Source organism: Chelon labrosus (assembly GCF_963514085.1).
Source record: "Chelon labrosus genome assembly, chromosome: 19".
Taxonomy (NCBI): Eukaryota; Metazoa; Chordata; class Actinopteri; order Mugiliformes; family Mugilidae; genus Chelon; species Chelon labrosus.
Window position 1 is genome coordinate 753,910 of NC_140352.1, and position 19,117 is coordinate 773,026.

Consider the following 19,117-nt stretch of genomic DNA (forward strand, 5'->3'; position numbering starts at 1 on the left):
TAAAATCAGCGAACATTAATGTATAGGTTTAGGTTACGTTACCTTGTTTCAGCGACGCTTGGTGAAACAGCATGTAATAATAATAATAATAATACATTTTATTTAAAAGCGCTTTTCAAGATACTCAAAGACACTTTACATAAAAAGGACATCAAATTAGCAAAACAATGTGAAATATAACATTAAAAACACAATAAACTGAGCTAAACATTAAAAGCAATTTTAAAAAGGTGTGTTTTTGTCAGAGATTTGAAGGTAGGAAGGTCGGTACAGTCGCGGATGTGTTTGGGGAGAGAGTTCCAGAGGGAGGGGGCAGCTGCAGAGAAGGCTCTGTCGCCCCAGGTTCGATGCTTGGTCTTGAGTGGTGGAGTAAGGAGGTTTGCGTCACATGAACGGAGGCTGCGGGATGGATTGTGGCGACGGAGCAGGTTAGTGAGATAGGAAGGGGCCTGGTTATGGAGGGCTTTGTGTGTGAGGAGGAGGATTTTGAACTGAATACGCTGTGGAACTGGGAGCCAGTGGAGTTTCTGGAGGACAGGAGTGATGTGATCACGGGAGCGGGTGTGGGTGAGCAGACGTGCAGCAGAATTTTGGATGTACTGAAGTTTATTTAAAGTTTTGGATGGTGTGCCATAGAGGATGCTGTTGCAGTAGTCAATTCTGGAAGTGATGAAGGCGTGAATGAGGGTTTCAGCAGCAGAGAAGGAGAGTGATGGACGGAGTCGGGCAATGTTCTTGAGGTGGAAGAAGGCAGTTCTGGTGATTTGATTGATGTGATGATCAAAGGAGAGGTTACTGTCAAAGATGACTCCGAGGTTGCGGCTGTTGGGGGATGGAGACAAGGTGGAGTTGTCGATGGTGAGGCGGAAACTGTCTGTGGTGTTGTTGAGGGATTTGGGGCCGATAATGATTAGGTCTGATTTGTCACAATTTAGTTTGAGGAAGTTGATCTGCATCCAGGATTTGATGTCAGCGAGGCAATTGGAGAGAGTGGAAAGAGTGGCGGGAGTGATGGAGTTGGTGGAGATATAAAGCTGGACGTCATCAGCATAACAGTGGAAATGGAGACCGTGGTGGCGAATGATGTTGCCAAGGGGGAGCAGGTAAAGTATGAAGAGGAGAGGACCAAGCACCGATCCCTGGGGGACACCTTGGGACAGAGCATGTGGATGTTTTCTGTTCAGATGCTGGATCATTGAGCTTGTCCTGCTGTGATACGCCAGGTCTACTTTGCAGTATATACACTGCACTTTGTTCTCTTCCTTTTTTAGAATGTAATGATCCCAAACTTTAGACATTTTTTTGCCGTTTATGGGCATCTTTACTCTCCGCCATCGCGCCAGCTAAATTTAAAATGTATCACGCTAGTGGTGTGCTTCGCATAGGTGCTTCAAAAACAACGGTCCGTGTGGAACAATCAGATCCCTGCGCGTATAGTGCGCGTCATAGGAATTTAACGAGGCTTCGAGGCAGAGTTTTTGCCTCGAGCAATTTTTGTAATCGAGTTAATCGAGTAACTCGACGAATCGTTTCAGCCCTAGTTCTGATCCAGCGGTAGGTAGAGATCCATTAGAGACAGCAGCTGCTACAATATTCTACTGACCACATGATGGCGCTGCTGATTTACAGACACACACACTGAGATCAGATCTCAAGTGCTGGCTGGGGACGCATGTGGAGACACATTTAGATTAAGACCAGGTGGATGGACAGGTGAGACCAGGTGAGACCAGGTGGAGACACAGGGACTTAGAGGTGGACAGGTGAGACCAGATGATCCCAGGTGGAGACCCAGGGACTTAGAGGTGGACAGGTGAGACCAGGTGTTGATGTGAGGACTGAAGGGGGCCATACAGGTTGTTAAAAACCCTGCAGGTTACTGGTCCAACAACCTTTACAGAGAGAGAAACTGATCCAACCTCAGAAGGTTCTGAAGGAGCCTCCTGGTGTTTGGTCCAGGTTTTAGTTCTGAGACTCTCCTCTTTGTCTCCTCTATCTTTCAGGATCTTGGAGCTGCAGGAGAAAGGCGACCTGGACATCATGAAGCAGAAGTGGTGGCCCCGCACCGGTCGCTGCGACCTCAGCAGCCACGCCAGCGCTCACCCCGACGGCCGCTCCCTCAAGCTGCACAGCTTCGCCGGCATCTTCTGCATCCTGGCCGCCGGCCTGCTGCTGGCCTGCCTGGTGGCCGGCCTGGAGGCCTGGTGGAACGGCAACCGCTGCCGCCAAGAGCAGCCCAAAGAGGTGACCGAGCACAGGGCCCGGCGGACGGGCCAGCGGGGGGAGGACACTGCCACACTCTACTTTAAGGATCCAGCCGCAGACGCGAGCCCCGACTTAGTGGAGCTCCAGTACACCCAGCTGTAGAGGACAGGTTTAGGAAGGTAGTCGGGGGGACGGAGGGAGGCGAGGCAGGACAGAGCAGGGAGCCCAGGACACTGATTGAAATCAAATTTGGTCTTTTTATTATTCTTATTATTTCCATTTTCTTTCTTTTCTCCGTCCATCGCTCCCCACCCACCTCGTTCCTAAACTTCCAGACACCAGAGTTCATCTGTTTCTGACGACTGTAAACCACATGAAGCACGCTGCACACCTCTACTAATACCGTCATAAAACCACAGCTTCCGTCGATCTCTAACACACAAACCGGGCGGAGTTTTTTTACCCAGCAGGCCCTCTGGCATGTCCCGCATGTTTCCCCAACAAACCTCGACTTTAAAGATGAATTCCTGCAGCGTCAGCTCCAGAAGCGTCCAAGTGCTCCGTATTGAATTATTGTTATAAACTCATTTTCTACAGCGAGGCTTTGGTAATTTCCTGCACCCAAGGGTTCTGAAAAGAGATTATAATTAGCAGGAGAGAGAGCGATCAGTGAGGCAGGAAGGATAACACAGTCCACACACACTTTCTTAACACTTCTGGACATTTTTCATTCCACCGTTAAAGTCGTTTATCGCATTAAAGCCGCAGCTCCAACAGTCCAGACCACGGGCTGATACCCCCCCCCCCCCCCGACAAAGTGCCTACTGAACAGAAACCACATCAGCTAATAGTTACACATTCTCAGGCTGTAAAGAGGGAATGAAGCCTCATCAATATTCATGCGCAACCATCTGATAACTGATATGTGTTTAGCAGACAATTATATGATCATATTACAGTGATTTAGATGCACATTGCAGAGCACAGAGAAAAACTGTTATGCTCACCATATTCTCAGATTGGACTCTTTAAGAGCCTTTTAAAGGGTCAACACACAACAAATCATTTTAAAACTTTCTGCTGCAGCTTCAGGAACATCAACTCTGCAGATGAGATTCTGTCTGAAAGCTGAAAGCGGTTTGGACCAAAGCAAATATTCTACCAGAGCATCGACTTCTCCTCCCAGTGGAGTCGAGTGTCGACTCTTTAGCTGCTAAATGTTCCTTCACTGAGATGCTGGTGAGCAGGAAGTGTAAAGTGGCTCTTAGAGTTTATTTTACTGTAAAAGGCCTCAGAGGATCACTGCAGGGAGGTTAGCGTCGTGCTCAACGACTCAAACATTCACTGTGTGCAGCTTTCAATCACTTTCAATCAGCGTTAATTAAAAAATAACGACGCCTCTATCTGCACGCATACAGACGGGATTTGATTTCATTTTAGCTTTAGTCGTCACTAATCCACTTATCAGATCTGATTAGGATCAAGTTTTTCAACTAGCGAGAATTTATAAAAACAGAGATTGTAATTAAATCTGTAATCAGCTTTAATAAATGGTTTCTTCAGCAGATAGAACAAGATAGCAACAAGCGGCGGCTGCAGGCTGAAACACGATGACGTTATTCACAATAAAATGTTTTGGTCTTTGAGAGAAGGATGTGACGTAGCAGATGACCTAGCGCCGGCCGGTTTAAACCGGTAACAGATGGTTTGACAGGAGATGTGTCGGCTTCAGACAAACAATATCAGTTGAATGGACCGATGGAGGGAGCTGATCTAATGTCCTGTTCAGACCAGGTCCTGACTGATCTGATCATAAATGGGGACACAAAGGAAGCTTTTGAAGTTCAGTTTATTCTTTTTCACAAGACAAAGTCAAAACCCTGGAGCTGTTAGAGTTAGAATCTAAAATAATTACCATCAGGGTCGGAGATAAATAACTCAGCCCTGAACTTGTGTTCTTTCAGTGACTGTTAGCATTCATTAAAGGTTCCACTATCATATCACTGTGATACAAAACACAACACACAGCTGTTCATTGTTCTGAAGCAGCAGCAGATAATGAGCCAATGTTCTGAGGAAAAAGAAAATATATATGTAGGTGTTCATTTGCCATCAGTGTGAGATCTGATCACAAGTGGAACGAGACAGGTTGACCTTTAGCTTAAAATCAGCACACGACAGGAAGTAGCAGTGAAGGTTCTCAGTCCTACAGAACAAAGATGAGACAAAGACATCTGGACTAGGAGACGTTTCCTCCAAGTGCTCAGCTCTGAATGATGGTGGAGAGTTTAGGTTTTTATATCGAAACTCAACTAATGACCTGATACTCACCTGGACCCAGTCTCTAGTCATGTGACCTTCAGGTGGACTCCACCCACAGATGTTCCTGATAAATACCTAAACTCTCCTCCATCATTTAGAGCTGAACACTTGGAGGAAATGTCTCCTAGTCCAGATGTCTTTGTCTCAGCTTGTTTTTTTGAAGAACTCTGAACCTTCACAGATATTTCAAACCTGAAACATCTTCTAGAAACTCAACAAGTCCAGTTGTCCTCTTTTTTTCCTGATAACACATTGTTGACACGCCTCTCTCCAGTCACAGATAAAAAGCTATGATTGGTCAAGAGAGAGAAACAGTGAAAAAGCAAAGATTAGTCTGATTGGACACTGATCTTTCAGTGCAGACATGTAGTGACAGTCATCGACCTGTGCCAAACACACGGGTGCGTCCATAACTAGGAAGACATCAGTCATGTGACGGGGGACAAAGAGGAGGAGGAGGAGCTCTGATGTGGATCCATAAACTAAAGTGTGAGCAGATAGTTTAATGATAAGATCTGTCTCCAGCATCTCGGTCCATAACCCTGCTGCTGTCACTGTGTCACGTCTGACTGCTTGAAATTATATGTCAATGTGGACGCCCACCTGTTCTCTCTCTCTCTCTCTCTCTCTCTCCATCTATCCTTTCACTCCTTTTCATTTACTCTCGACTGTCTATGATCTCGTGCAGGTTACTAAGGATTACAGACTGGCAAGGGTTTCTGGTCCATTGACATATAATGACATTACAACTGCTTCATCGGAGGGGAGGAGGGACATTTGGACAGACAGAGAGAGAGGCTGGGATGAAGCAGAAGCTATTGATACAGGTCAGAATAGACCTCCTATACAACTATCAAAAATAAAGACAAAAAATAATCATTAAAACGTAATAAAACACACATCTGTGACGCCGCCGCCGCCACTCAGGGGCTTTGGGTTTGTTTTCTTGGTCTGCAGCCGAGCAGAACTGGTTCATTGTTCTGGAAATAAATCTGAACTGTTTTCAGTAACTATGGCAACATAAAGACAGGACAGGAAGCAACTCAACTGATGTCGTCTTTTCATGTTTCTTGATTTTGATGTTAAGGTGAAAGCTCAGCTCAAAATAAAAGATTAAAAGGAGAATTATTTCCAGAACAAAATGTTTCAGCTCTTTACAGAAGGAAACGACATCGGTCCAGATCATTTATTAATGTTTTGCTCTTTGCAGACGATGCAGTACTTAATGTTGTAATTGTTGCTTGAGCCATCTTTAACCTTTAACCTCTTCATTAGAAACCCTCCTGGTCCTTACGGTGCCTTTCTGTTTGTTTCAGTCGGTCGACTTTAACTGTGCGGACTCATTCTGGCCTCACTTTGTCTGGTTTAGGTGCGTTGAACACAAATACTCTGCAAACTAGTTTAGTGCCTTTTAAAGATCTACATATCCTTAAAGACCTGTTCAGACCTCACATTAACATCCATCCTCACTGATCTGGTCTCTAGAGTCCAGGTTAAACAGGTCCAGGTGTGAACACTGATCTGGTCTCTAGAGTCCAGGTTAAACAGGTCCAGGTGTGAACACTGATCTGGTGTCAGTCCACATGTGGAGGTGGTCTGGGACACATGTGACCTCCTTCCTTTGGTAGTGTGAACACACAATGAGTCCTGGGTCACATTAAAGACCAGCTACTCAACAGGGCTGATCTGAGGAAGAGGAGTTTAACTCCTTCATTCAACCACTAGTAGAAATAGAATCAACAAGAGAGTCTTTCCATCTTGTTCCAACATCTGGATCATGTCTCCAAGTCAACCAGCAGCTGTTGATGGTTCTGATCCAGCGGTAGGTAGAGATCCATTAGAGACAGCAGCTGTGACCACATGATGGCGCTGCTGATTTACAGACACACAAACTGAGATCAGATCTCAAGTGCTGGCTGGGGACGCATGTGGAGACACATTTATATTAAGACCAGGTGGAGACACATTTATATTAAGACCAGGTGGATGGACAGGGACTTACAGATGGACAGGAGAGACCAGATGTTGATGTGAGGTCTGAATGAAGCTTTAAATCAACGTTATGTTATTTAAAACTAAAACATGAAGGGCTGATTATTGACTGGTTTGTTAAAGCAGATTAATGTTCAGTTGAACGTTTCTTTTGTTCACCTTTGCCTCTGAAAGTAGAAGTGGAAGCGTTCCACCTGAGTGACAGCAGGAGTTCAGACTCGTGATCTACTTTTAAAACGAGGACAGAGACGTGAAAGTAAAACTTGTCTCTGCAGCTGCTTGGCCCATTTTCACTTCAGATTTATTCAGATTTGTTGGAGATGTTTCCCCGATCAGTTGGAAAGTCATCCATCACGTAAAGGCCGATGACAGCTGAGTAAATGGTGATTTATCTGATCCCAGGGAGGATACCTCCTGACCTACATGCTGAGACGTTGAGGATCATAATCAGAGAAGCAGAGAATAGATGATGGGGCTTCCAGAGCTGAATCTAAACTGACAAAAACCATTAGATTCATCTGACGTTTCATTTCTCCAATGTTTTTATGAGCAAAGATGCTACGTGTTAGCATGCTAACCAGTTAAATTGAGAGGGTGAATATGTCTGCAGCCTCTTGGAGCTTAGAGCATCATCACTGAGTGGTATTCAGGTTTATTTGGAGAAACCGACCTCTAACTATGACAACATGTATATTTACTCTTTCATCACAAACAGTCTGACTTCACACATCCCTTCAAACAGCTGATTATGTTTACATGGATCAATATTCATTTAACCTGATCAGTGGCTCTGATTAGAGATGAACTGTTTCCATGGAGACCAAATCAGATATATGTGCTCACATCTAAACATGTTTACTGAGGACGAGGAGTACCAATCTACTGGAAATAGAACAGAAGGAGGAGGAGGAGGAGAAGGAGGAGGAGAAGAAGAAGAAGGAGGAGAAGAAGAAGAAGGAGGAGGAGGAGGAGAAGAAGAAGGAGAAGAAGGAGGAAAAGAAGAAGAAGAGGAAGGAGGAGAAGAAGAAGGAGGAGGAGAAGAAGCAGAAGGAGGAAAAGAAGAAGAAGAGGAAGGAGGAGGAGAAGAAGAAGAAGAGGAAGGAGGAGAAGAAGAAGGAGGAGGAGAAGAAGCAGAAGGAGGAAAAGAAGAAGAAGAGGAAGGAGGAGGAGAAGAAGGAGGAGGAGAAGAAGAAGAAGGAGGAGAAGAAGAAGAAGGAGAAGAAGGAGGAAAAGAAGAAGAGGAAGGAGGAGGAGAAGAAGAAGGAGAAGAAGGAGGAAAAGAAGAAGAGGAAGGAGGAGGAGAAGAAGAAGGAGGAGAAGGAGGAGGAGAAGAAGGAGGAAAAGAAGAAGAAGAGGAAGGAGGACGAGAAGAAGAAGGTGAAGACAGAAGAGGAGGAGATGGAGAATAATGAGAAAAAAAGAAGTAGTGTCTCTTCCTCCATCTCTTCCTCCATGTCCTCCTCCTCCATGTCCTCCTTCATGTCCTCCTCCTCCATGTCCTCCTCCTCCATGTCCTCCTCCATGTCCTCCTCCAGTCCTGAATGTCTAGAGTCTTAGAAGACGACCAAGATGTCTCCACGTCTCCATCGTCTCTGTCCACATTGATTCCATCTTGGTTCATCTTGTTTTTCTACCTCCATGTTTCTTTCCCTCACCTGATGATGATTAGTAGAGGTCACCATGGTTACCACCACACCTCTACTCCTCATCCTCCAGGAGGAGTTGATCCAGAGTCTAAGTTTCTAATAAAACCTGATGATAACACACTCAGTGATGGTGTACCAGAGTCAACCTCCATGTTGAAGGGCCTTTAAATGTTTCAGGGGGGCCACTTGAATTCAGAATGAACCAGAAACAATCAGAAACTGTTCTTATCACACTCGAGCACAATCCACTCGACAGCAGCAGTATTTGCAAAGTGGCAGGAGGCCGAGTGAGTTAAACCGCTGGGAGCACTCATTAACAGAGCTGTTTGTTTTCTAAATTAATGGAGGCTTTCAGACGCCTGTTGTTTTCCTCCTCTCCACTTACACCACCACGTCTGTCTTTAACGACCGGCTGAGGCTTAATCCAGCTCATTTATTTATTTAGGCAGGCTGCCAGATTGGAGCTGAAAACAGATTTTAATGAGGTGCCAGTCCAACCAAACGATAACCTGCACCGCCACGGTTTAATTGGCTTTGAGAGGGAGGCTACTGTTAGCTGAGAGGCTAGGAGGAGCTACAGCTAGCTGAGAGGCTAGGAGGAGCTACTGTTAGCTGAGAGGCTAGGAGGAGCTACAGCTAGCTGAGAGGCTAGGAGGAGCTACAGCTAGCTGAGAGGCTAGGAGGAGCTACTGTTAGCTGAGAGGCTAGGAGGAGCTACTGTTAGCTGAGAGGCTAGGAGGAGCTACTGTTAGCTGAGAGGCTAGGAGGAGCTACAGCTAGCTGAGAGGCTAGGAGGAGCTACTGTTAGCTGAGAGTCTAGGAGGAGCTACAGCTAGCTGAGAGGCTAGGAGGAGCTACTGCTAGCTGAGAGGCTAGGAGGAGCTACTGTTAGCTGAGCGGCTAGGAAGAGCTACAGCTAGCTGAGCAGCTTTGAAACAAGTTTTAGCCTCAGCGACACTCCACCACAGTGGCTCAAGCTGCTCCTGGAGTCTCTTACAGATGTTAGATGTTTTTTTCCAGATGTGTTTTCCTACAGGAAGTGTTCATTACACCACTCTACCTCTGCATACGATGTTTTAGAGACAGCTAACGTTATCTCATCATTTACCTGTTTCACAATAAAAGCTACCTGTACATAAGTTAAAACCCTCCGATGTATCCGGTGTGTATGTGTGTGGTATTAATACCCAGTGTGTATGTGTCATGTGTGTCGTTGTGTGACGAGTGACTGTCAGACTGAGGTGAAGCCAGATCAGTGCTGGAGCCGAGCCGCCGTGCTGCGTTCAGGAACACTAACCGACTGTTTGCTGTAAACTGATTGGCTGCGTTTAGAAGCCCTCCGCTGCAGTGGCTGCGGCTGCAGCAAACACGCTGACGTGCAGAGAATCTGGAGCTTGGCTTTAGATGCGAGTCACGCCTCCTGTCTGTGGCGTCCTCTACCTCCCTGTGACCCAGAGACTGAGGCAGACCTGGGACAGGGAAACACTCCAGCGTCTCTTAATAACTGACAAGCATGCACGGCTGCAGACGGAGGGAGATGCAGCGTCAGCCGGTGTCTTGATTAAACTGTTCTGATAGTGAACAGAGTGTACCGGCTCCAAGGGCGGGAGCAGATTTACACTTAATAAATCCAAACAATGCAAACAGCTTGTTTTGTGCTCGGAGGTGAAATGATCGTCTGCTAACAGCTTCACGACGGCTTTGGCTCCAGGGTTGTTTTTGTTTCTCCAGACATTAAACCGGCCAAGTTTGATTTCAAGATGCACACTCTGATTGGTTTCTGTGCCTCAGTTCCCACTGGGCTCCTCAAAAACATAGAAATTAAATGAAAGCACCAAATAAAAGGAAGCTGAGGTGTGTCTGCAGCGGTCCATCAGCTCACAACACAAACCCAGTGACAGGTTGAGAATGCATGGAGCGAGAGGAGACCTGAAACCGGCCCATCGCCAATCTCAGCCTCTGTGTCCCTCCTCCTCCTCCTCCTCCTCCTCCTCCTCCTCCTCCCCCTCCCCCTGTCTCCCCTCTGTCCCCCCCCCCCCACTCACTCCTGCTCTTATAGGACAAGGAGGTGAACCTGGAACAGGTGCATCGTCGTATGAACAGTCTTTTGGACGAGGACTTGGCCCACAAGCAGATCCCCGGTCCCTCTATCGAGATCTCTGCGCTGGACATCGGCAGCATGCAGCCCAGCAGCCCGGCGTCCCTGGGCCTCGCTGTGACCACCTTCCTCCCCGGGGAGGGGGCGCCGCCTCCCCCTCTTCCCCACCTCCCTCACCATGGGGGGACCCTAGGCAGGACGCTACCCCCGTCCCAGGTCCCTGGCAGCACCGCCACGCTGCCCCCGCACCACCACCCTCTCAGCAGCACCAGCCTCAGCGGCACCATGCAGTGCAAACACAGGGCCCCCAACGGGGGGCTCTTCCGGCAGAGCCCTGGCAAGACACCCATGCCAATGTCCTACCAGGGAGTCTCCGCAGGACCCATACCCGAAGCCATTGAGGCCACCCACAGTACATCCATATAGAGTAGAGATGGGTGGGGGTGGGGTGGAGTGGGGTGGGGTGGGTCTGTGGATGGGGGGGCTCTAAAGATAATTATTATAGGAGGAGAAGAAACATATGTACAAAGTAAAAAAGATTGTTTTTTATCTCACTATCTGTTCAGAGATGTTACAAAAAAATAAACACAAAAAAAAAACATAAAACCATAAACAGGGAGCCGCTGGTTCCTCCTGGTTCCTCCTGGTTCCTCTTGGTTCCTTCTGGTTCCTCCTGGTCCCTCCTGGTTCCTTCTGGTTCCTCCTGGTTCCTCCTGGTTCCTTCTGGTTCCTCCTGGTTCCTTCCGGTTCCTCCTGGTTCCTCCTGGTTCCTTCTGGTTCCTCCTGGTCCCTCCTGGTTCCTTCTGGTTCCTCATGGTTCCTTATGGTTCCTCCTGGTTCCTCCTGGTTCCTCCTGTACATACCTGTAAATACCAGAGAACGAAGTGAGGTCAAAGTGTATTTTGAATATTCTCAATTTTTTGGAAGTTGAGTTATTAAAAACAAACAAAAACAAGCTAAAAAAAAGAATCTGTTATTAATTATCTCCACGTGGACGAACAAGTTCTGACTGTTTGAACGGCTTTGTAAATTTAGTTCAGTTTCAACAATGAATTCATTGTGATTGTTTTTTTTTCTAAGTGCCGAAACGAAACGATGTCTCTCCACAACTCCTCCATGTGTAAACGTGACTACCCATGATGCACTGCTCTAGGGGACACTTTAGTGTTGGACACCTACTGTTATGCACCTCTGTACCGACCCTATATACTTATATCAGCATCAGAAATATTCACTCCTCTTTTTATTTTCTCCATTTGTATTAAATCTATGAGACAGTGATTTGATTGACTGACTGTAAACCGTGTTGGGTCTGACTCACGGCTCAGGTGGAGCAGGTGGAGATGAAGAGTCTGAGGCTGCGTCACGTCACATAAAGACGTTCAGAGGATTCATCTTTGGACAGTTTGGCTTCTTCATTCCAGCGTCAGACACAAACTGATTATTAATTTGATCTGAGCATCGTTTTCATTTCATTTAGAAAGATTTCAGTTTCTAAACTATTTAACTTTAAACTCCGTCCACCGTCCTCGTTGGTTCCAGAGGTTTGTGGTGTCTCCTCCATCGTCTCATCTTTGTCCTCAGACTTTTTAAATCCAGTCATCGTTTAGTCCTGATTAACTCTATAGAGTCCTCTCTGATGAAACTAAACATTCTTTTAGGTTTGGATTTCTGATGTTTGCATAGACCAGGACGTCCAGTTCATCCTGTGACTGAGTCTAGAGACGTAGAGCGACTCCTGTGCTACTGGATCAGACTCTGAATCTTTCATTAAACGACGTTTTAACCAGAGGATGGAGGAGATTTAAATAAATACATCCAGAGGTTTAAGAATCAAGAATCACTGAATCTTTCACATCAGGATTCATTTTTAAACCTGGTCCAGTCTCAGATCAGATCAAACTCTGATGAGTTTATTTAGACCTGGACTGACTATTAATGTCTATCTGTCTGTCTCTGCTGATTTCCTGAATGGATTTAGAAGATCAGTTCATTTAAACTGTAGTTATTGGTATTTATTTAGTCCTGTAGCAGAGGACGGAAGACGTCTCCATCTTTAATCTAATGAGTCTAATGTTGATCTGGTGGTTTTTAGTCTGTGGATCATAAACTCTTCTCAGTGTTAATGATCAAACTTCACGTCTGTGCCTCTATTTAAACTAACTGCCCTCAGAGTTTCAGACCAGGACCAGAACCAGGACCAGGACCAGAACTCAAACTGCCTCCATCAGTTCAAAGATTCATTTCAGATTCGAGTCTCTTCATCTGCTGAAATTAAACCCTCTGGATCTCGTCCCTCGTGTTCTTGGTTCATGTCCTCAGACGACTTTGATTCTTAATTCTGGTCCAAAACTGAAGAAGAACGAGTTCAAACGTTGGTCGATGTGAACGCAGCCTCAGACTCTGACCTTTCTCTCTTCTGTTTAACTGTGGAGACATGTCCCGGTGTTTCCTCGTCATGGATCAGAACTCAGGACGGAGGATCAGCCTCTGACTTTAGACTTTTCATTCCTGAAATCTGTTCGTGTGCAGAGGAAGCTGACGGCAGGTAACAGAATGAAGGGCTTCATTTAGATCTAAACTCTGGAGACAGAGACAGATTCTTTGGATTAGATGAAACGACAGATGAGAGCGTTTTTAAAAAGATGCTGTTTAATCAGAGGTTGGTGACGAGCTAATGGCGGCTAGCGTCCTGCGTTAGCGTCCTGCGTTAGCGTCAGCTAGCCGTCACTGTTCTAGAGGATGAATCCATCAGCTCATAGGACCAAGACTCTTCTGGTTTTTTATTTAACATGCTTTAACTGTGTGTAACTGTGTGGGTTTCTCATGTTCCACGTTCTCCAGCGTCCCCCTACAGATACAGGTTTTTACAGATCTCACCTGAACTGACTCTACCTGGATGTTTTCTAACTGTGTCAGTTGTTGCTCTCGTGAACCGACCTGCTTCTCACACTGTGCTCCACCACCTGACCCCCGTCCCCCCAGCGGACCCCTGGTGGACCCCCAGCGGACCCACAACGGGAACCCCAACGGGACCCCCAACGGGACCTCCAAAGGGACCCCCAACGGGACGTGGTTCAGACTCCGTCACCAGGCGACAAACTGAGGCTCAGCGTCTGTCACATCTAAGGGAGACCTTATTTTATTTATGAATATGCTGCTTGGAGTTTCTTAAACTTTAATAAAGAAATATGGTTTACAGATGAGTTGTGATGTGAGTCAATGACAAGGTGATGACTTATAGGACAAGGTTATTCTCTAACCTTCTAAATTATTATTTTATCATATTAAATCATTTTTAAATCATTTGGTTCAAATGAAAAAAACAAACAGATTAGTGAACTTTTTCTTTTTTTAACAGCTGATCTGAGAAACTTTTATTTGTTTTACAGCATTATAGAAATAAATTTTATATTTTTTATTTTTGTGGTTGATCTGACCAACAACCAGTAAAAATGAATGAATGAATGAATAAGTGACTATATTCTTTTATATCTCTAGACGTTGGTGGTTTTATTTTATTATTTTATTATTCACGTGGTCGTCTGTTTCTTGATGTTGATAATAGTGACAGATTCAGATTTTAACATCTTTAAACATAAAACTTCAGTGTTGGGAACTGATTCTGCTCCAACAAAGACCGACCGGACCAATCAGATCATGTGGGCGGGGCTTTGATTTGAAGCCTCTCTAGTTTCTTCTTCATGTCTTGGATCTAATTAACTGATCAAACTATTCTCAGATGATTGTTCTGATTCTTTTCTGATCCAGTATTTTTACTGTCACATGTTTTATTCAGAAATCTTTCAATGAGGACTAATAACATGTAGCTGGACTATTATCTGTTTAAATGAATTGAATCTAAGGTCAAATCAGTGTTAATGAGAGTCTGAGATGAACCTGGACCCGAGTCCTTCAGCATGTGATCAGACTTTGACCTCCAGACTCTGAACACGGTTTCATCTCAAAGCTCTGATCAGTTATTGATTCAGCTCCGTCACCAAGGCCTCAAGAGAAAAGCCATTAAAGCTCAGGGCTTTATTCTTTAAAAAGACTTTTTATTTTTCAGGTTTCAGGTGAACTGACACAGAACTTAAAGTCGTCGCAGCAGAAACACACAAACATTGTGCACATTATACAATCCATTAAAATATTCAGATTCCCTCCATAGTATTCACATGTAACTCCCCACAGAGGCATGCTACAAGCTTCTTCCTTCTGCTTGGTCGTGTACTGTCTGTCCTCCTCTTCCTCCTCTTCCTCCTCTTCATTACGGCTCAGAGGACGACACTTGTTTGCTTGTGTTGCCTCTGCTGTTCGTTTACAGGCTGACGGGTTCATCGGTGTCGATTCACAGAGGTCAGGATCTGTTTTCATAGAGGATCAAACCCAGGAGGTGTTTTAAAGGCAGACACATGTAAAATATAATCTAATGTCAGAGGAGCTAACTGTGTGTCAGTGAGAGGTCAGTGCTTCCAATTAGCAGCTAATTAGTGTCATGATAGCAACATGCTAACGTACACGGCGTTCAGACTCCCCTGCTTCTTGTTTTCACTTTTCCTTTCAGCATTTAATGACCTGTCACTTCTCTCCAGGCTGAATCCAGTTAATCTGCTGCCTTTATGAATGAAGACGTGAAGATAAATGATTTATCTTGGTGTGTTTTCATTCATTTTCCAGCTGATGAAACTGAGAGTCTGATTTATTATTTTATTCTTTTGTGAAAACAACATGATTGTTTTTTTTTCCACTTGTTTCTAGGAAGTGACTTCTTGGTCTGTGATGATCTTATGGTAAATAACGGAGGTGATGGTGTGACTTGACTTCACATAAAGAACATTTTACATTAACAACGTTAAGTACTGTGCACTGTCTATCATTGTGCACAATGTAAAATCTATAAATAACAGAATATGGAGATTTCCTCCATGTTGTTCACGTATGTAACTCCTCAGGGAAACCAGTCACCAAGGCATGCTACATGTTGTTGTAAAGGTCTCGTTCACTACAAGATGTCTGTGTTGTGTTTATTATCTGTAGTAGTAACATTAGACCACCAGACTGAGACCAGAGATCTTCTAGTCTGAATTCAGTTTGTGATAATAACTAAAAAAGCAGCGTCTGTCTTTAGATTCTTTAGCTGATAAATCATTAATCAACAGAACATTCAGTCTGAGTCATTTCAACACATGTTGGTACATTAGTTACTCAGGTCCCGGTCTAAGCCAATAGCAGAAACAGTAAAAAGTATAAAAATAGAGTAAAATTAGCTAACTAAGTATAAGTACAAGATAGCAAGATAGAATACGGTTTCAGTCTGATATTAAGTTTACCTGCTCTTCTGTATTTAACCACATTCATGACGAGGAAGAAATTATGAAATAAAAGCTCCTCCACTCGTTGACCTCTGACCCTCTGAGCCATGACTTCCTTAAAAAGTTGTGAATTTAAAACAAACCAGTGCACACACCTTCAGGATGTTCAGTATCAGTAGATGCATGAATTAGTTATAGATTCACCACTCTCATATTTCATGTTTCTTACTGGTACTTTTGCTTCTAAAGATAAAAGAGAGGAGGAGATAAAGAGGGCTATAAAATGTCTGTGCAAGCGAAATGTTTTTAGTTTTGTTCCAATAAAGCTCTGAAACCACAGCCAGATACCAGTTATTCTGCAACATTAGTTTGAATTATTGTAGAAAGATAAAACACTGACAGGTTTAGATTCCTTTTTCTTTTCTTTTACCTGAATCGCTGCTGAAAGAATCACTTTACAGAACGTGTTTTGCTCAAACTAAGAGTTTAGTTAAATAAAGATTGTTACACAGGTTGAATGAATTATCTATAGGTGATGATCTATAGCTCAGTCATGTCTGATGGAGGTGTATGTCTCCCCTGAGGGTGTTTGTGTTCTGGCTGGTAGGAGGATGGAGACACGGTGTTATCCACTCATCTAATGAATCTTTGCATCTCTGCACGATCTACTTATTTGCTGCCAAGACGCTGAAGAATCACCATTTTCTGTCGTTTGTTTCCAGCACCTCTCACTAAACAGCTCTCGGTCCAGTTCTATTTGTAGCTGCCAAACAAAAAAAAAAAAAAAAAACAGATCTGCACGGCTGGTAGCTGGGTCTGAGATTTACCACCTGGATGTTCTCCTAAATCCCATCATTCTTCAGACGGATTACACCGTCCAATCCGTCCAAACCTCCTCCAAGCCGACAAATCCTCAGAGGAGATATTCAGCAGGAGCCCCCTGGTTCCTACAGCCGTGCTGGGACTGAACAGAGCTGATGTTTCTGCTGAACGCTGTGATCCTGACAGCTGTGTCTGCAGGATTCACATCAGCTCTGATGAAAGACAAGAAAGAAACAAAGACTTTTGTTTTTTTGGAAAGATTTTTGCTGACAGCTCGTTTCATTTGAGCAAACTGTTCTTCTGCCGTCATTAGTTCCTCAGATGTTTGGTATAAAGTCACTAGAAATGAATAAATATAAATAATAAATCTGTTTAACTAGCAGGAGATAATGATAAATGAGTCCAAGCATGTTTGTTTTCACCTCTCATTAACATCTGTCCTGATCTGATCATAAGTGTCCATCTCCTGGTGTCAACACTGATCTGGTCTCAGCTCATTAGAGACAGCAGCTGGTACAATATTCTACTGACCACATGATGGCGCTGCTGATTTACAGACACACAAACTGAGATCAGATCTCAAGTGGTGGCTGGGGACGCATGTGGAGACACATTTATATTAAGACCAGGTGGAGACACAGGGACTTAGAGATGGACAGGTGAGACCAGGTGATACTGTGAGGTCTGATCAGCGTCTGATGAACCACAAGAAGCTGCTGATAAAGTCTTGAAATAACCAGCGTCACCATGATGGAGACAGAGCAGGCGTCTCCTTGAGGTCATCAGGCAGTGAAGCCTCCAGCACAGATGTCGGGATAAATCAGGACCTCCACGCCTCCGGCTGCCCACAGAAGAAGAGTGACTCAGTCCTCTGTCAGCCTCCACGTCCTCACACTGAAACCAACCTCCTGTGTCTCTAATTTGTTTCTATCTGTCAGGGAAACATCAGAAACTTTGTTCCTCCGTCCTGAAGGTCCTGAAGCTCAGCGTGGCGTCTCCGTCCGTCTCCATCTCTGTCTGACTCCTAAAGCTCAGCTGATTCAACAGTGGTCAAAGAGGAGGAGTGTGAGTGGAGCTGAGGCTAAAGACAGCTAGCTACCTGTCAATCAAATAGGCCACGCCCCCTTAATTCTGCAGAACTTTAATCCTTGATCTGATTTAATCAATAAAATGACAGAAATATACATAACAGATGTAAATAGAATTCATTTAACTCACCAGAACTTTAGAAACTATTGAGAGTTCTCCTCAGAGCCTGTCAACCAAGGGTAGCGCTCATCGTTGCTGACCTGGGTCAGGCTAGCTAGCTCCAGGGTTGGGCGGCCTTTCCTCACAATATCCAGCTTTTCCTTCAAAGTCCGCCGTGAAAATGTCTTTCTAAGAAGATCTGCAACCAAATGGATAGCCTCTCCTCCTTCCTCCATGGTGGCTTCAACAAATAGCTATCAGAACATTAACGTTGTGCAGCTAGCAACAGATGAACATGAACCGCTAGCTTAGCTTAAATGGAGCGGCTCTCTAACCGTCCAATCAGAGGACGGTAAAACGCTGACGCTACCGTAGGCCACAGAGAAGGACTAAGAATACCAACTAGAAATGTGATTGGTTAAAGGAACAGCGTCATTACAATGTGTTTCAGGTTTAACTGTGAAGGCCCAGCAACATGATGATGAAATATGATTGGATAAAAGCTCTAATGCTAAGCTACACTGACAGAAGAACCACAGCTGAGAGACAGACAAGACACAACATGAAAAGAATAAACTATTGGAATAATTTAATAAGATTAATGGGAAAATATTAAAATGGAAGTCAGTGATTATGATCAAGCTTAGACCAGTAGAGAAGGATTTATCTTTGGACGACAGAGAACCTGCAGGTGTTGATCAGAACCAGTGAATGGACTCTACCCTCTGGATTCAAACTCTCCACAGAGACTCCTCCATAAACTCACTATTGATTCATCTGACAGTTCTTTGGTCTTTCATTGTCAGTATCTTTATATTTTATAAACTAACATCAGCAGGACTACAGAACCCGGTCGACCTCGTCCTTCGGTGTAAAGAGCTGCATCAGTTCTCAGAAAAACAGACGCTGTGAGGAACATGAACATTATGAGCCTCAAACAAAGAGCAGCTTTGTGTTTCCATGACGCGCAGCGGCCAAAATAATCACAAACGTTTCTATTTTCTCCTGCATGAAAAGAAACGCCGGCTCTCTTCATCTGCCCTTTGCTGTTTTTCTGAGTATTCACTCGTCCACGGTTGGCAGCGAGCTATAGAGCGGCTTCATCTCGTCTCTTAAAGATCGTCTCTGCATGGAGAGCTCTGAGCTCTGAATGCAGTGTCTATGTTTAAAGTGCTCTAAGTGCTGCAGCTCTTTCCCTCCGTCCTCCTGCTCCATAAAAACACATCCACAGACTCAACCTCTGGCTTTTTTTCCTGCAGCGTCTCCCTTCATTAATGTCTCCATCCATTCATTCCTCCTCTGAGCTCTGCTGCAGACCGAGCCGTCACATAAAGCCTCAGATCAGAGGGAGCTGTTGATTCTCTGTCCTCCTACAGCTCCGTCTCAGAGCTCAGCCACGCCAGGTGTAGCGTCGCCTGCTGCTTGGAGCTGATCCAACGACGGCCTCCGAGACCAGAACCCAGATGGGAGAAACAGGGACAGCAAAAACTGATAAAGATAACAGTGAGACAGACCTGCAGTCAGAGTTA

At 44.8% G+C, this 19,117-nt stretch overlaps 1 protein-coding gene across 1 annotated transcript in view; it reads left to right on the plus strand.

Moving 5' to 3' along the window:
• The window catches only part of LOC311504587 (glutamate receptor ionotropic, delta-1-like), a gene marked incomplete at both ends in the record, with an annotated part of 347,750 nt that extends 337,061 nt beyond the window's left edge, over positions 1 to 10,689 (plus strand). Inside the window, 2 exons of the mRNA XM_084567775.1 lie at positions 2,004 to 2,244; positions 10,225 to 10,689. Of these exons, the coding sequence (XP_084423901.1) occupies positions 2,004 to 2,244; positions 10,225 to 10,689 (706 nt within the window). The remainder of the gene's footprint in view (positions 1 to 2,003; positions 2,245 to 10,224) is intronic.
• Positions 10,690 to 19,117: the final 8,428 nt, after the last annotated feature.